The following is a 19,629-nucleotide window of genomic DNA, read 5'->3' as shown; positions in this document are numbered from 1 at the left end:
GACTGTAGGGATGGTATTCTTGGGGTCGTATGCAGTGCCATCCAGTCTCCAAACGTCACGTGTGTGGTTGGCACCAAAGATCTCGATCTTGGTCTCATCAGACCAGAGAACCTTGAACCAGTCAGTCTCAGAGTCCTCCAAGTGATCATGAGCAAACGGTAGACGAGCCTTGACATGACGCTTTGAAAGTAAAGGTACTTTACGGGCTCGTCTGGAACGGAGACCATTGCGGTGGAGTACGTTACTTATGGTATTGACTGAAACCAATGTCCCCACTGCCATGAGATCTTCCCGGAGCTCCTTCCTTGGTGTCCTTGGGTTAGCCTTGACTCTTCGGACAAGCCTGGCCTCGGCACGGGAGGAAACTTTCAAAGGCTGTCCAGGCCGTGGAAGGCTAACAGTAGTTCCATAAGCCTTCCACTTCCGGATGATGCTCCCAACAGTGGAGACAGGTAGGCCCAACTCCTTGGAAAGGGTTTTGTACCCCTTGCCAGCCTTGTGACCCTCTACGATCTTGTCTCTGATGACCTTGGAATGCTCCTTTGTCTTTCCCATGTTGACCATGTTTGAGTGCTGTTCACAAGTTTGTGGAGGGTCTTAAATAGTCAGAAAAAGCTGGAAAAAGAGATAATTAATCCCAACATGTGAAGCTCATTGTTCTTTGAGCCTGAACTACTTCTTAATACTTTAGGGGAACCAAACAGAATTCTGGTGGGTTGAGGGGTTGAATAATAAATGACCCTCTGAAAAGACTTTTCACAATTTAAAAAAAAAATAAACAAAGAAATAACATTCTTTTTTGCTGCAGTGCATTTCACACTTCCAGGCTGATCTACAGTCCAAATGTCACAATGCCAAGTTAATTCCAAATGTGTAAACCTGCTAAATCTGCAGGGGGTTGAATACTACTTGTAGGCACTGTATATATATATGTGTATATATATATATATATATATATATATATATATACATACATACATACTAGACTGTGGCCCGATTCTAATGCATCGGGTATTCTAGAATATGCATGTCCCCGTAGTATATGGACAATGATGATTCCAGAATTCGCGGCAGACTGTGCCCGTCGCTGAATGGTCGAGGCAACCTTTATGACATCATCGTCGCCATGGCAACCATTATGACATCTACGTTGATACTGTGCCCGTCGCTGATTGGTCAAGGCCTGGCGGCCTCGACCAATCAGAGACGCGGGATTTCCAGGACAGACAGACCGACAGAAAGACAGACAGACGGAAAAACCCTTAGACAATTATATATATAGATATATCTCTATAATATATCTCTATAATATATATATATATATCTATATATCTATATCTCTATAATATATATATATATATATATATATATATATATATATATATATATATATATATATATATATATATATATATCTATAATATATCTCTATAATATATATATATTTATATATATATATATATATATATATATATATATATATATATATATATATATATATATTTTTTTTTTTTATTTTAGTGGGGAATCACTCTTTACAACATATGGCAGAGGGTTCCATAGTCTCACTGCTCTTACAGTGAAGAATCCACATCTGTTATTATGCTTAAACCTTCTTTCCTCAAGGTGTAGAGGATGCCCCCCTGTCTCCATCTCAGGTCTATGAGTAAAAAGATCATTAGAAAGGTCTTTGTAATATCCCCTCATGCCAGTCCTGTGGTACAGACCCTGTTATTTAATCTTTAAAGATTTAATAACTGTCTATCTATGACTGTACGTCATTCCTTTAATTCCAGCACATTAATATCATGGATCAAACCATTCACAAACACACTCTCACACAGGTGTGTCATCCGGGTGCTGTAAGTGTGTTTCACAGACCCAACGACTTTGTTTTTGCCCTTGTCATTCAGGCTGCCACATAAAACATGGAGATGTGAATAGCACCATAGATTACAATTAATGAGCGAACGTGCTCAGTGATACTTTGATATCACTGAAGTTTGGGTGTTATGTGCTCAGCACTTGTCAAACATTTGTTGGAGCTCTGTTTCAATGCTCAAATCCCCGCCCGCATGTTTGGCACCTGTTACACAGCTTATATACATGCAGGGATTGCCTGCCAGTCACTGTAATGCCGTAGCAATCTTGGTAGTGGCTTTACTGTGATTGAATGGCTGCATTACCTCATCAGAGCGTATAAAAATTTGTGCGGTCATGCTCAGCTCACTGATGTCCTTGCACAGCTCAGAGACAGTTGTGATTACAGGGGGAGAATTGATATCTAGGCCTGAATGGAAAGTCATTGATCAAAGCATTCTAGTGATTCTACTGGTGTTAAGGTTTACTCATCATGGTAAAAGTTCTGCGAAGAGCTCATCTTGTGTTCTTCATTTAGCCTAGGGACAACTGCTGGAGCAAAGAGTGGCTGAATACAACTTCTAGGCAGGGATTGTGGCTTTGCAGTCCTTCGCCAAATGCTGCTGCACATGACCACTTCAGTACTTGGTCTGCCACTATTTTGTCCCAGTGTGTTGTCCCCGCATTGTACCAGCACATGTCCAGGAGCATCCCCTGTACCTTTACGAATGCACTTACTTGGATTGTCCATTTAACAGCAATCGCATTCTGTGGCCAGGGAAGCTAAATTTCCCTGACTGCACACTGTGGTAAGCTTTGTGGACGCCAGGGTTGAATCCTACCAGGTCACCAGGCTTTTGCTGCTGAGGGTTGCAGTCCCTACTTCTATAAGGGTTTCCTTCACCCCATCTATCTCCAAGGTGTTATCTCAGAGCACGTTGTCCACATTAACCTGAAGCTTTAAGCACAGCCTCAGCAAAGCTGCAACAGGCTCTGCTGAAGATCATTTTTTTATTCGACAAACCACACAACGTGGCAGTTACTTAAAGGAATAATGGAACACAGATCTGTGGCTCTCACCACTGAACCTCTAACTGGGCATGGTCATGTGTGATTTGGGCATGGTCATGTGTGATTATTGCAGTAACCTGGTGGAAGCTGTGAAGCTTGTCAAACTCGCACAGGGTATGCTTGGCCCACATGCTCAACTTGGTGGTTTCAGTGGATTCTAAAATCTACTCAGATTTGCAAGAGCTTCTAGTCAAGGTATACTGCATCCTCACCCATTTCTGCAAGATAGCTGCCACTGCTATGGCAGTGCATCCAAGTGCCAACTTACAGGCTGGTGCTGGAGCTTCACACTGCACATGCTGGCAAGGCTTTGTGAGCAGCAAAGGCCAGTTGTGGAATAGCAGCTTTTACATGCCCGTTGTCCGTTGACATTCTGGTCGGCTTCCACACATTAACATCTGAAGAGTGGGCATGGATATCTGACACATCTGTAATCCAAGACTTTTAGGACTCCACAAAGATGGTGAGTGGTGGTGATGCCATAATCGGAGCGACAATCCTGCTTCTGTGCCTACTTAAACAGTCGCTGCTCACAGTTAAATATGAAGCTTTGTAAGTGAACCAGGTGGAGATGGAGGAAGACATGAGACAGGGAGATACTATCCTGTCCAGCCTCATCTCATTTGCTAAGCGCGGGTTGAGTAAAAATTAGGCTGCCGTCACACTAGCAGTATTTGGTCAGTGTTTTACATCAGTATTTGTAAGCCAAAACCAGGAGTGGGTGATAGAAACATATGCACCACTTCTGCATTTATTATACTTTTCCTCTAATTGTTCCACTCCTGGTTTTGGCTTACAAATACTGAGGTAAAATACTGACCAAATACTGCTAGTGTGACAGCAGCCTTAGGAGAAGGCTGAGGAGAAGGAGGAACAGTAGCTGCTTGCTAGCGCAACGGATTCCAGTAGTCACAAACTCTTCATCCCATCTCTATGTGAATGGTCTGAGTAGGGGAATGAGGAGAGGGAGGAAGAGCTGGAGTCATCATGGTGGAGACGGGGAAGTAATGGCTGTAGGGAGCTTGGCACATATGGTGGACATTAGGTACCGCTGCCTTGACCCGCTAGTTGCATTCATCTTGTCGGGAAAAAAAAACAGGACTGGTTGTTTACCCTGTTAGACCCACACTATGAAGAGAACCTTGCATCTTCTCCATCCTGAGGCAGTGCTATACCAGAAGGTCATTGTAGAAAACTTATTGAAAAAATTCCCATCCGATGCTAGTGGCAGGGGTAAAACTAATTTGCTCAACAAAGGAGGATAGGCAAGGGAGAAATGCACCAGTTACAGCAGAAGCATGGGTTCACAGTCAAAGGCTTGAACCAATTTTATGACACTGTCCCAGTGTCCAGGCCCTGATGACTGGGTATTTTTTGACAAGGAGGAAAACTTTTTTTTTTTAAATATGGTCAAGCAATGCCTGGTTGACAAATCCAGCGTACTCCCTAATTTCTCTGCAGCCTTCAAATATTGGGTCTTAAAGCTGGACACCTGGCATGAGCTGTACCTCTATGCCTTGGAGGTGTTATGCTCGTTTTCCTCTAGTGTCTTGTCTGAGCTGGTATTTAGTGCCACCGGGGGTGTCATAACAGACAGGCACTTTCAGCTGTCAACCGAAAATGCTGACAGGCTCATTCTGGTTAAAGTCTGGGCTACTCCAGGATTTGTTCATTTTTATCAACCACCAGAAGAAAGCAACACATGTTTTAAATCAATACCTCAATAACACACTCCAGTTGGTGACTTCAAGGGTGTATGGATGACCCTGCTTCTAATTTTTGACAGTCTGTGCACTTGGTGCATAACCTTAGGAATATGTGGCGCCCCTGAGGGTCCAGTCGCCAGAGGTACTGTACCTCAGCCAGAGATGTGGTGCCCCAACTCTCTGGTAAGGAGGGGACACTGTACAGAACCCTGACACTAGCATCCATCACTAGACTTCTCCAGGCCAGGGATTAGGTAAAAGGTGTGGGTGGAGACAGACGTTGTTATAGAAACCAGGGAGGAGTTAAGCATGGAGAGGAGAGTGAGTTGGAGTCAGGGACTGGAGCTAGTAGGAGCTCGTCCCAGCACGAGATAACAGAAGAAAGTCAAAGGAGAAAAGGAACTAAGGGGTCCTTGGGGCACAGGAAGTGTGGAAACCACCCCTGGGGCCCGTATCCTCGCTGACCGTCAGGTGGATTGACCAGGTCGCAGTAGGGGACCAGTAGAATAAAAATGACTAGCACACTCCAGAGGAGTGTGCTCATTGTTTTTATTCTACTTATCAAGGTTTGGGAACCTATGACTGTGCACCTCCCCTTTCCAGGCTGTGCTGAACGTTTTCTATACCGCAGTAGGGGACCAGCCCTGAACTAGTGGAGGTACTACAAGTCCCAGCTAGGAAACCGGAGGCTGTCGTAACTGTGTCACAGCCACGCACAGCTTGCTGAAATGGGAGTCAGATTGTCAAGGGGACAGTGAGGACATCGCCCGTCGGGAATCGCGACTACCGGCTTAGGACACTGTGTGTGTGTGTGGAGCACAGGGCAGGAGAGGTGGGAGCCAGCACAATAAGTCGACCAGGATAGGCACATAAGAAGGGGGTTCTGGACAAGTGCCCCAAGCTACTGGAGAGTTGGCTGGACCACGGACCCAGAGGATACAACACACCCGGTTGGATACCGTGCTCTGAGAGCTGTGAACACTGCAAACTGCTGTGTCCTCTCAATTCATTCCTGCATCACTTGCTCTGCACTACCATCCATCAGTAACTTTAATTGACGCCTTTAGATGACACCTTTTATATGCCCTGGGACTAAGCTCTACCTGTGGAAGGCTGTAACAACTCTGCTGCATCAGCCCCAGTGATCTTTTTGCTATGTCTGCCATCCCTAGCAGAGTACCACAGGTGGCGTCACAAACCATTCCCTTATCCCCCACAAACATTCCATCATCCTTTTATTGCATGCCCAGGGCCACGGACAGGGTCAACGCTGCCGTGACCACCCCTTTAAAGAATGTCCAAATCGGTTAAGAGTACCCCATGGCCCTGTAACAAGTACCACTGCATAACAACTTGAACAGAATGCGAGACCCTCCTTTGTCTAATACAGGGTGTATTGGAGTTCATCTGCCATCAAATTTTTGACAGTTCTTGCTTAATTATAATGGGTTGATGTTCTATTTGTGGAAAAAAAAAATTGGATACAACATCGTACGTCCGTATGAGGCTAAGATTATTTGTGTAATGAGCTGTTCACTCTGAACACTTATCCCTAAGCTGTAAAGTTCTAAAATGTCGCTGCTTACCCTGCCTTCATTATTTACAGTAGCTGTGATGGTCCTCCTGTATTGGCTGTACCTGATGTCATGACTAGTGTTGAGCGAATACATTCAGCACAATTTGTTAGCACAAATTAGTACAGTATTCGGGCTATTCTTAGGTATTCACCTCGATAGATTTGAGTGACCTGCCCAGCAGGTTTGGCGCTTTATTTGCAGCCAATGAACATGCTGGGCTGGCTTGCCAATCACAGTAATGCCATCACTGGCTGTGCACTTTTCTTGACCCACAGTACAAGGAGATACTTGCATCTCTAATGTCAGAGGAAGACGTGCCACCTTCAGTGCATGCATGCCAGAGGACTGTAGTGGAACACTTGCTCAAGATTACCATCAGACTATGCTGGTGGAAGAGGTATCGGCTTTCCCCCCCCCCAAGGATTACAGGGGAGGGTCATAATCACCAGGTGCAACTAAGGGGGGGGTTCCACCAACTGGGCAATTTTCATGAAACTGTCACATTAGCAAGGGCTATTTGTGGGTGTGCCTGTCAGAGGGAGGAGTTGATGAAGATGGTGAAGGACTACTTAAGTGACTATACCAGCGTCCTTCCTGGTTCTTCAGTACCCTTTAACTATTCCCCAACCTCTCCTTGTACACCTTGGAGATGCTGCCATGCCCTGCCACGGGTGTTGTCTGAGCGGGTTGTTAGTTCGGCAGGTGCAATCATAAGATAGGTGCACACCCCTGTCAACCAAAAATGAAGACAGGCTGACTGATTCTAAAATTGATTTCATTCACAAGATATGTCACCAAAATACACTGGTAACAAAAGGTACTTAATAAAAAAAATATATAACTTTATTAATGCAACAAAACAAGTAAAAAAAGGGCTATGCCATTAAAAAGGGACTGGATGCCATGAGGTGCCAAGTAATGCAAGTGCAGAGTCCCAGAGTCCTGGTCATTGCAGTAATGTCGCTCTCCCACCAGAGGGAGTGATGTTATGTCTGATGGCACTAAAGGAGTTCACCTGACCAGGTATCAGTCACACACTACACTTCACACTCTGGCCACCAGGGGGAGCAAAAGGTTCTATCTATTAGGCCACTCCTCACAGTCTGGTAAAACTGGTGGGTTGGAAGGGAAGTTAGGCAGAACGCTACTGGGCTTGACCCAGGGAAGACCTGTCAGGCAGACAGGGGGAGAAGGAGGAACATCTGAGCTGCAGACAGAGGTCCCTGTCAGGGGTGGGATCCTGACAGAGACAGAGCGAGAGATAGAACGTTACGGAGCTGCGCCTGCACTACATTGCGGCAGCATCCCAAGAAAGGACACGAAGCGAAGTATATTGTGGAGAGTGAGCAACGAGATCACAGCACAAGGAGATAACAAGCTTGAAAAAGACCTCTGTGGTCGAAACGTTGCATCTGGCAAATAAAGGAAACGTTTTTTAAGACTTCACCTGGATTGGATGCTGTCCTTCATTGTGGATTTTGGTAACACCGGGAGGAGGGTCTGCCCCGAGATCGGCGGCCTCCTTCTGAGTCGCGTAGCCGGTGGCCGGAACGCCGAGGGAGTGATTGGCTCTACGCATTACTTTGAACTACGGCAGGACAGTTAATTCCAAGTTGGCTGCCCAACCTTTAATACCTAATGAAGACAACGGAGGCAAATTGTGGGAGAGGGGCGTCTCTAGGGTCCCTATAAAATAGCTCCAGGCCTAACCCGTCATACGGGTCGTCCTATCCATACCATCTGGGGATGGAGAGAGAATATCAGAAACATACACGACAGTTGTGAGTACTATCCCGTGGTGCTCAGCAGGGAAGTACTACAACACACAGGCGCTAGTAGGAAGGCTACTGATTTCCACCTGCAAAGGAAACTCTGGATGTGCCTTCGGACCGGCTGGATTCAGCCAGCCCTGTTAGCAGTGCTCTGGATTGTGGATGCCGAAGCCTTCAGTAAAAGGTAAAGAGACTGCAATCTTGTGTCCTCATTATTTACTGCGACTTACACCATCATCTACCTTACTGGGAAGCCCTGGGGACATACTTCACCTGTGGGAAGGTATACCATCTAGCTGCCATAACATCACCCCAGCGGACCCCTAAGCAGCGTCGGTCATCCTGACCGAATACCACTGGTGGCGTCACGAACACCGTACAAACTACACCTTTTAATTGGGCACCCCTTAGCAGGGCCACAGACCGGGTCAGGCCACCGTGACATCACCAGAACCGAGACAGAGGGACCCGGTACCGAGTACCCCACTGCCCTGCGCCTGGGGGCGATCCACATAGCTATACCAAGAACCAGAACCCAATATTTGCTGGACATAATAAATCCTATATGTATGTTATATAATGTATTGCTAGTTTGAAAATCTTACCTACACATTATTTTATAAAGGCAAATTTGACACAATACTTCTGTTAGCACATGCTATATCCTACTCATTAATGCAGAACCCAGTAGGTGAGCAGAACACCTGGGTACAAAATGTGTCTGACTATGAAACCACTGGACATTCCCCTGTGTTGTCATTCCCACTCTGCTGTCCAGGAAGGAGGCGCTGAAGCCTCCAGTCTACAACCTGCAGTTGTACAGACATGACAGTCAGAAACCACGTGCAGTTCATTGTCTCAGCACTAGGGTTGAGCGAAACGGATCGGTCATTTTCATAAATCGCCGACTTTTAGGCAAAGTCGGGTTTCATGAAACCCGAACCGATCCTACAGTGGGATCGGCCATGCGGTCGTCGATCTTCGCGCCAAAGTCGCGTTTCATATGACGCTGTCACCGCCGTTTTTCATCCAATGAAGGAGGACGCAGAGTGTGGGCAGCGTGATGACATAGGTTTCGGTTCCCACCATCTTAGAGAAGGGCATGGCAGTGATTGGCTTGTTGTCTGCGGCGTCATAGGGGCTATAAAGGGGCGTGCACGCCGACCGCCATCTTACTTCTGCCGATCTGAGCATAGGGAGAGGTTGCTGCAGCTTCGTTAGAAGCAGGGACAGAGTTAGGGAAGCAATATTAACCCACAAACAGCTTGTGCTGGAGCGATTTTCACTGTACCACACCACCTTTTTGTTCCGGGTCAGTGGAGGTCGTATTTCAGTGCATCAGCTGCATAGCTGTGTGCACGGTGCTGTGCAAACCAACTGCTTTTTTAAAAGCAAAATTCCTGTTGCTCCTTTCTGCACATTTACCTATCTTGTTTATTTGTCCACATTTTTGTGTTCAGCAGTCCTTTTTATTGCTGCCATACTTGTCCTGAGCTCATTGTAGGGAGCAGCCACTTTCTGCCACGTTCATAGTTTACTGTTATACCACTGGGCCAGAGTTGTGGTTCTGTGTCTCCCCCCAAAAAATGAGGAAGTCTGGTGGAAGAGGCCGTGGGCGGGGGTTGTCAGCTGATACTGATGGTGGTGCTGCATCTGGTGGTAGTGGCAAAAGCACAGTAGCACCTAAGGCTGGAGGTGTTGAGCCTGCGTCATCGTCTGGCTACACAAGGCCTCGAAGGCTCCCATACCTGGGAGTAGGAAAACCAGCTTTTAAAGCCGGAGCAGCAGGAAAAAGTTTTGGCTTTCCTTGCTGACTCAGCCTCTAGCTCTTTGGTCTCCTCTACCCAAAGTTCAAAATGTCACAGCAGCCAGTCGTCAGTGGATGCTCCCAGTCAGGAACAAGACTTTTCCTTGTGTCCTTCTCCCAAAGCAAAAGTGAAGGATGTGTTAGGCGACACAACAGGTTACTCCATGGAGCTCTTTACACATGCCGTGCCTGGGTTAGAAAGGGAAATTGTACCCTGCCCATTACAAGAAGAATCGGACATGGGAGTGCACTGATGCACAGCCACAGCTAGATTATGATGCTGTTCCATTGAGTCAGATCACTACATTGCCCTCGCAGTTTGCTGAGCCAGAATCTGACCCTGATGAGACTATGGTGCCCTGTCCCGAACGCTATAGCACCTTACACGGTGACACTGAGGAAGGTGCACATGACATTGAGGAGGAGGAGGTGATAGATGACCCAGTTGTTGACCCAGATTGGCAGCCATTGGGGGAAGAGGGTGGCGCTGCCACTAGCTCAGAAGCGGAGGAGGGTTATCCGCAGCAGCAACAATCTACATCGCAACACCTGTCATCTGGCAGGCCCGTATCAGGCAAAAAACGTTTGACAAAAGGAGTTTTAGGACAGCGTGGCCATCCTGTGAAAGTTGCACAGCGTGCAATGCCTGAAAAGGAATTCCATAGTAGGAAGAGTGCAGTGTGGCATTTTTTTGACCAAGATCCCAATGATCAGTCAAAACCAAAAGTGATCTGTAAAAAATGCTCAAAGACTTTTAGCAGAGGGAAGATTCTTAACAATTTAAATACAACGTGCATGTGTAGACATTTAAACAGCATGCACTTGCAAGCCTGGACTAACTACCTAACGTCCTGAACCGTTGGTGCACCAGGTCTGAATGAAGGTAGTCAGCACCGCAACATTGCTTCCCTCACTGTAAGCCCACCGGTTAGGACACATGCAGCAGCAAATGTGGAGGGATCGTCGCTAGGCCAAAGCAGTCAGGGAGTCAGAAGGTTATTGGTAGGAAGCACTGTATGTAGGCCAACATCACCAACTCACTCTCAATCTGCCATGTCCACAACCACCACCACCGCTAGATCCACCATAGGCAGCTCTCCAGTCCAGCTCACCCTAGAAGAGACTCTTGTTAGGAAACGAAAGTACTCATCCTGTCATCCGCATACACAGGGTTTGAATGCCCACATTGCCAGATTTATCTCGTTAGAGATGATGCCCTACCGGTTGGTTGAAAGCAAAGCTTTCAAAGCCCTGATGGCCTACGCAGTACCACGCTATGACCTACCCAGTCACCACTTCTTTGCGAGAAAAGCCATCCCAGCCCTCCACCAGCATGTCAAAGACCACATTGTCCATGCACTGAGGCAGTCTGTCAGTGGGAAGGTGCACCTCACAACAGATGCATGGACCAGTAGGCATGGCCAGGGACGTTACGTGTCCATCACAGCGCACTGGGTTAATGTCGTGGATGCAGGTCCACAGGGGAAAGCAATAGTGGGACAGTTCTGCCTAGCCCATGATCTAGGAAACAGTTGGCTGTAGACGTTCGCCACCCCTCCTCCTCCGAAAGCTCATCAACAGAGCGCTGTCGCACGACCACTCCATCCGCAGCTGCCAGTGTTGCACACGAGGTGTCCCATTACGGAACAGCTAGTGGGAAGCGTCAGCAGGCTGTGTTTGAAATGAAGTGTTTGGGCGACAACAGACACACTGCGGAAGTTCAGGCCGAGTTCTTGCAGCAAGAAACTCAGTCAGGGCTGGGCAGTGTACATCTTGAGGCAGGCAAGGTAGTCAGTGATAATGGAAGGAATTTTATGGCTGCCATAGCCCTTTCACAACTCAAACACATACCTTGCCTGGCTCACACTTTGAACCTGGTGGTGGAGTGCTTTCTTAAAAATTATCCAGAGTTACCAGCCCCGCTCCTGAAGGTGCGAAGACTTTGCTCGCACATCCGCCGGTCGCCCGTACACTCCAGCCGTATGCTGAACCATCAGCGATCGCTCAATCTTCCACAGCACCGCCTAATTATCGACGTTGCAACAAGGTGGAACTCCACACTGCACATGGTTCAGAGGCTGTGTGAACAGAGGCGCGCTGTAATGTATTTGTGGGAGGATACGCATACACGGGCAGGCAGTTGGATGGCTGACATGGAGTTGTCTGGTGTGCAGTGGTCCAAGCTACAAGACCTCTGTCAAGTCCTTCAGTGTTTCGAGGAATGCACACGGCTGGCAAGTGCAGACGACACCATCATAAGCATGAGCATTCCACTTATGCGTCTGCTGATGGAAAGTTTGACGCACATCAAGGACCTGGCGTCTGCAGCCGAGGAGGAGGGAATCCTTGATGACAGTCAGCCATTGTCTGGTCAGGGAACTGCCCAGGACGAGGTGGCGGTCAAAGAGGATGAGGAGGAGGATGATGGGGATGACTATGTATGGGAGGAGGATGCTTCTCTGGGGCCACTTGAAACTGGTGGCGTTGCAAGGACAGGTACAGGTTTCTTGCGGGACACTTGTGATGTGGATTTCCAAGAAAGTGCTCCTCAACCCAGCAGGACCAGTGAATTGACACCAGGAACATTGGCCCACATGGCTGAGTATGCCTTGCGTATTCTAAAAAGAGACCCCCGCATTGTCAAAATGATGACCGATGACTAGTGTTGAGCATTCCGATACTGCAAGTATCGGGTATCGGCCGATACTTGCTGTATCGGAATTCCGATACCGAGATCCGATATTTTTGTGGTATCGGGTATCGGTATCGAAACAACATTAATGTAAAAATGTGTAAAAGAAAGAATTAAAATAAAAAATATTGCTATACTCACCTCTCCGACGCAGCCTGCACCTTACCGAGGGAAGCGGCAGCGTTCTTTGTTTAAAATTCGCGCTTTTCTTTCCTTTACTGAAGTCCCGGCTTGTGATTGGTCGCGTGCCGACCATGTGGCCGGGACGCAACCAATCACAGCAAGCCGTGACGTAATTTCAGGTCCTTAAGGATTTTAAAATTACGTCCCGGCTTTGTGATTGGTTGCGTCGCAGTCACATGGGAGACGCAACCAATCACAAGCCGTGACGTCACGGGAGGCTGGACACGCGCGCATTTTAAAATGGGCGCGTGTCCAGCCTCCCGTGACGTCCCGGCTTGTGATTGGTTGCGGCGCGGTCAACCAATCACAAGCCGGGAGGCTGGACATGCGCGTATTTTAAAAAGCGCGCGTGTCCAGCCTCCAGTGACGTCCCGGCTTATGATTGGTCACGGCGCCATGTTGCCGGGACGCGGACCAATCACAGCAAGCCGTGACGAAATTACGTCACGGCTTGCTGTGATTGGTCCGCGTCCCGGCAACATGGCCGCCATTAACCAATCACAAGCCGTGACGTCACGGGAGGCTGGACATGCGCGTATTTTAAAAAGCGCGCGTGTCCAGCCTCCCGTGACGTCACGGCTTGTGATTGGTTAATGGCGGCCATGTTGCCGGGACGCGGACCAATCACAGCAAGCCGTGACGTAATTTCGTCACGGCTTGCTGTGATTGGTCCGCGTCCCGGCAACATGGCCGCCCTGACCAATCACAAGCCGGGACTTCACGTAACCAAGTAAAAGCGCGAATTTTAAACAAACAACGCTGCCGGTTCCCTCGCTGAGGTCCAGGCTGCGTCGGACAGGTGAGTATAGCAATATTTTTTATTTTAATTCTTTATTTTACACATTTATATGGATCCCAGGGTCTGAAGGAGAGTTTCCTCTCCTTCAGACCCTGGGAACCATCAGGAATACCGTCCGATACTTGAGTCCCATTGACTTGTATTGGTATCGGGTATCGGTATCGGATTGGATCCGATACTTTGCCGGTATCGGCCGATACTTTCCGATACCGATACTTTCAAGTATCGGACGGTATCGCTCAACACTACCGATGACGATTACTGGTTGGCCTGCCTCCTGGATCCACGCTATAAAGGGAAAATGCAAAACATCATGCCACATGAGAAACTTGAGCAAATATTGGCTACCAAACAAGCAACTCTTGTAGACCGTTTGGTTCAGGCATTTCCAGCACACAGAGGCGGTGATGGTCCTCACACTTGCCGTAGGGGGCAACATGACAAAGGTGCTAGAGGTGCTGAAATCCGAAGTGGCGTTGGACAGAGGGGTTTTCTGACAAGGTTGTGGAGTGATTTTTTAATGACCGCTGACACAACAGGGACTGCTGCATCTATTCAAAGTGACAGGAGACAGCATTTGTCCAGTGTGGTTACAAACTATTTTTCATCCCTTATCGATGTTCTCCCTCACAGGTCATTCCCCTTTGATTACTGGGCATCTAAATTAGACACCTGGCCCGAATTGGCAGAATATGCATTACAGGAGCTCGCTTGCCCTGCTGCCATTGTGCTTTCAGAAAGAGTCTTCAGTGCTGCTGGTTCAATACTGACCGAAAAAAGGACACGTTTGGCTACCCAAAATGTAGATTATCTAACCTTCATTAAAATGAACCAATCATGGATTGCCAATTCTTTTGCCCCACCTTCCCTGCTGACTAGTGTTGAGCATTCCGATACTGCAAGTATCGGGTATCGGCCGATACTTGCTGTATCGGAATTCCGATACCGAGATCCGATATTTTTGTGATAACGGGTATCGGTATCGAAACAACATTAATGTAAGAATGTGTAAAAGAAAGAATTAAAATAAAAAATATTGCTATACTCACCTCTCCGACGCAGCCTGCACCTTACCGAGGGAAGCGGCAGCGTTCTTTGTTTAAAATTCGCGCTTTTCTTTCCTTTACGTGAGTCCCGGCTTGTGATTGGTTGCATGCCGCCCATGTGACCGGGACGCAACCAATCACAGCAAGCCGTGACGTAATTTCAGGTCCTTCAGGATTTTAAAATTACGTTCCGGCGTTGTGATTGGATGCGTCGCAGTCACATGGGCGACGCAACCAATCACAGCAAGCCGTGACGTAATTTCAGGTCCTTAAGGATTTTAAAATTACGTCCCGGCTTTGTGATTGGTTGCGTCGCAGTCACATGGGAGACGCAACCAATCACAAGCCGTGACGTCACGGGAGGCTGGACACGCGCGCATTTTAAAATGGGCGCGTGTCCAGCCTCCCGTGACGTCCCGGCTTGTGATTGGTTGCGCCGTGATCAACCAATCACAAGCCGGGAGGCTGGACACGCGCGCATTTTAAAATTTTAAAATGCGCGCGTGTCCAGCCTCCCGGCTTGTGATTGGTTGACCGCGGCGCAACCAATCACAAGCCGGGACGTCACGGGAGGCTGGACACGCGCCCATTTTAAAAAGCGCGCGTGTCCAGCCTCCCGTGACGTCACGGCTTGTGATTGGTTAATGGCGGCCATGTTGCCGGGACGCGGACCAATCACAGCAAGCCGTGACGTAATTTCGTCACGGCTTGCTGTGATTGGTCCGCGTCCCGGCAACATGGCCGCCCTGACCAATCACAAGCCGGGACTTCACGTAACCAAGTAAAAGCGCGAATTTTAAACAAACAACGCTGCCGGTTCCCTCGCTAAGGTCCAGGCTGCGTCGGACAGGTGAGTATAGCGATATTTTTTATTTTAATTCTTTCTTTTACACATTTATATGGATCCCAGGGCCTGAAGGAGAGTTTCCTCTCCTTCAGACCCTGGGAACCATCAGGAATACCGTCCGATACTTGAGTCCCATTGACTTGTATTGGTATCGGGTATCGGTATCGGATTGGATCCGATACTTTGCCGGTATCGGCCGATACTTTCCGATACCGATACTTTCAAGTATCGGACGGTATCGCTCAACACTACTGCTGACACATTGCTTGGGTGACTCGCTTTTGCCCTCCTCTTACTGACTATGCCAATTCCTCCATTTGCAGCTGCTGAATGTCCACCATAGGCCATTTTTATACCTCCCTAAATGGGCTGACTCCCCCCACAGGACCGTGGTCACCACTTGGCGCAAGCACCCGTGCAAGTGTCGTTTGCCTGGACAAGTGGGTGCGCCCACTCTACCTTTACTAAACAAAGCTGAGTTTGAATCTACAGGCTTTCGGCCTCTATCAACAATATGAAATTGCATTTGGCCTGGTTCTTGGTTTGGGCCTAGTTACGTCTGCTGCTGCCTCTTGGTTTCCTCAAAGAAACAAAGCTGAGTTTCCATCTACAGGCTTTCGGCCTCTATCAACAATATGAAACTGCATTTGGCCTGGTTCTTGGTTTGGGACTAGTAACGTCTGCTGCTGCCTCTTGGTTTCCTCAAAGAAACAAAGCTGAGTTTGAATCTACAGGCTTTCGGCCTGTATTTAGAATTTGAAACTGTATTTGGCCTACTAGTTTGGTTGGGCCCTACTAACGGTGTCTGCTGCTGCTTGTTGTTCTCCTCCACTGAACAAAGCCATGCTGCCTGTTTACTCCTGTTACCAATTTTTTTTCTGCTTTTAGCCTCCTTTTTTATTTTGGGAATATATCTGTGTTTCCTCCTCATCCTGCCTATTACCCAGCCACTGCTTGATGGGTCTGCTGGTACATTGACCCAGACCACTACATTCCCCTTGCACTCTACACAGCCAGAATCTGACCCTGCTGAAAGTCCGGTCCCCCTTCCCGCATACTATACCACCTTACACGGGGACAAAGAGGAAGGTGCATATGAAAGTGCAGGTTCCTTCATCAGGTAGGGGGGCATACTCGTTGGCGACGTCACTGTCACAGGGCCCGTCATAGTGCGCAAAAGTGCCCCCGCCGTCAAACACAACGCCGTACTTTGAGGGGCCCTGTGCCAGTGGCAATGCGAACGAGTGGGCCCCCCTGCTTGCTCAGGATCACAGCACTTGCAAAGTTGAAATATTTAGCTCTCCCTGCTCCACCGCCGTGATGTATTCCACATTTCCTGGGCCCAAGAAAAAATTGAGCCAGCCCACCCCCACAACTTTAACCAAATGACCCCCAATTTTCAATACCTAACTATTATTATAAGGTTAATTAAGTTTGACAAGCTTAAGTAACTATAATTGATGTTTTAGACATTAAAATGGGCTCTGTAGGTGTTTTCCTGTCCTCCACTCACTGCCGACTTTTTTTCCCCATTGACTTGCATTGGGTTTCGTGTTTCAGTCGGCCCCCGACTTTTCACAATGATCGGCCGATTTCACCCGACCCGACTTTTGACAAAGTAAAAGTCGCTCAATCCTACTCAGCACAGTGTTCAGTTGTCCCTTGTCAGCATACGTCTGTTCACGAATTATTAGAGCATACATATTCATTAGCAATTTACATTGTCTGATGCTGGACATTGAACATTGCTGACTAACATTTGTCTTTCTTAACCTGTCTCCTTACATTTCTACATTTCGGTCCTTACAAAAAAGTGGTGGGATATTGGCCAGCTTCTGTACACTTTAAGCACATTTAGGATACTGGGTTAATACGCTCCACAGACCTATTCAAGCCGCAGCCTTACACATATTGGAACATGTCATTGCCACACTAAGGCCTTTACCTGAGCTCTGTAGCACTGTCTGTCACCTGAGTAATACACTCCACAGACCTCATCATTCTCTGGGACATATCCTGTAAGTACTCCCTTGTTGCTTAAACCATGCAAAAGATAAATTCTTGCTTGGGTAGCTTAAAGAAGTGCGTAGGCTTGTGCATATTGGTCAATGGCACTCCTGTCTCTTTTCCTTGAAGAGGCTGTTTCCAATTAAAATGAGGCTTATACATGTTCCTAACATGGGTTTCAGGCCTGACAGACTGACCACAATACAGGCCCTTGCGTGAATGCAATGTATTCCGAATTTAATTAGAAATCTTTTAGTGTCTGGTAGAATCTAATTTGCTGACATTGCTCATACAGCTCCCCCAACTCCTGTATTATATTCACCTTACAGCTGCTTCACCTGCTATGATAGTGGTTCCATTGGGATCCGTTGGCCAAATGAACTGTGGACCTTACAAAACGCAGGTTTTACAGCACATCATTGCCCTCTGAAAATTAAAAGTGAGGGCCGCATAATGACGTAGCGGGCAAAGGCCAAAATCCAAATGGGCATGTTTGAAATGGCATTTTAAAGGGATGAGGAATATGTATTCCACTATCTCGCTAACTATTTAACATTTGAGAGGTCCCTCTCTCAGGCCAAAGGAAAAACTAAAGCCAAAATGCTCCGTGTGAACATATGCTAAAGGAGAGGTATAATTTAAAAAAAAATAATTTTGCATTATATACATGTGTTTTTTTTTTCTTTTTTCCCCCTTTTTATATATTTTTGGTTTGGTAGGTCTTTTCAAAAATCTATAAAACCTGCGCAATAGTCTGACAACATTTCAATATACCATATGCGAGTCAAAGGCATGCAGGCATCTTTTTTATGTTGTTCCCATTTAGCTTGATAAAGCAAAATTTCAGCTTTTCTCTCGTGCCCCCAGACCTGTTTGGGTCCAGCAGAAAAATATTCGGCTTTCCCATTGACTTGCATTGGATTCATTTATTCTGTACGAACACGCAAATTATTCATGCAGATTTTCCAGAATCCGAATATATCACTATTCGATCACTAGTCATGACTGCAAAACATTTAAGTGAAGCCCACATTTCCACACCAGATATAAGGATTCCACTATGTGGCTGCTACAATGTTGACAATTTTTAATAATTTTATATTCCAAATCAAATTGCAAACTTCTGGATTGACAGCAGATTAATCCATTCATCTCTCACTTTACTATATAATATATATATAATCTGCATTGCATCCTGAGGATGCTTTTATGTCTACAAATATATTAAAATCTTCTGCAATTCCCTCACATGAAGAATTAATCAAGTTCCTTGTTTTGATGTCTTGCAGCCATGAAGCCATATGATCTTATATCAAGACAATCTGCACATAAGCTGAATGCAGTAATTGTGTCAATCAAGTAGGTACTGTGCTGTTCTCAAGCTTCCATTGTTAGTTTGCTCCTTTCCTCATACTATGACCTTGTGCCCCACATTAAACATGTGCAACAGACTTTTGATCCTGGATCACGTTGAAGTACAAAGTCAACAATTTAACTTATTAACAAATTTGGAAATTGCATTGAAGTGTAAAAGCTGAATAAGAGGATCAAACATCATCTATACCATTGTTAATAATTTTGTCTATTATTCTAGTCTTCAGAAATTGATTGAAAAATTTAGATATTAGTACAAAATGTTTACTTATTTTAGTTAAAGGAAACCTGTCATGTGAAAAAAATAAATAAATAAATAGTTATAACTTGCCGATATAGAGAAAATCTGTGTTTAAAGGGAACCTGTCACCTCAAATTGGCAGGATATGTAAATGCATTTTTTTCCGGTCCGATGGGCGGTGTTTCGTCTTCATTTCTCCACCCCATCCGTTCCTGTTGTCTGCAATATGCTCAAGAATTAGAGTACTGCTAGCAAAGCCGAAAAGCATTACTGCGCATGCGCACTATGTCCCAGAACACGGCTAAATACTTCCACGTGAACTATGGAGGACAAGTACTCTAATTCTTGAACATATTGCGGACAACAGGGACGGATGGGGTGGAGAAATGAAGACAAAGTGCCACCCATCAGAGCGGAAAAAAGGCATTTACATATCCTGGCAATTTGAGGTGACAGGTTTCCTTTAAGGGTTTGTGCAAATGCTGCGGATCTGCAGCGGTTTCCCATGCATTTACAGTACCATGTAAAGCTATGGGAAATGAAATCCACAGTGCACATGCTGCGGAAAAAAACGTGCGGAAATGCAGCGGTTTATTTTCCGCAGCATGTCAATTCTTTGTGTGGAATCCACAGAGGTTTTTCACCTG

General features: G+C 46.7%; 1 protein-coding gene across 1 annotated transcript in view; it reads left to right on the top strand.

Moving 5' to 3' along the window:
• LOC143808261 (arylacetamide deacetylase-like) overlaps nucleotides 1-19,629 on the top strand; it is a 162,284-nt gene that overhangs the window by 100,605 nt on the left and 42,050 nt on the right. Inside the window, exon 3 of the mRNA XM_077290748.1 lies at nucleotides 18,657-18,726. Within this exon, the coding sequence (XP_077146863.1) occupies nucleotides 18,657-18,726 (70 nt within the window). The remainder of the gene's footprint in view (nucleotides 1-18,656; nucleotides 18,727-19,629) is intronic.

The sequence above is a fragment of the Ranitomeya variabilis genome, chromosome 2, assembly GCF_051348905.1.
Source record: "Ranitomeya variabilis isolate aRanVar5 chromosome 2, aRanVar5.hap1, whole genome shotgun sequence".
NCBI classification, from domain to species: Eukaryota; Metazoa; Chordata; class Amphibia; order Anura; family Dendrobatidae; genus Ranitomeya; species Ranitomeya variabilis.
The sequence above is the reverse complement of the archived record's forward strand: the minus strand, read 5'-3'. Positions and strand labels throughout refer to the sequence as shown.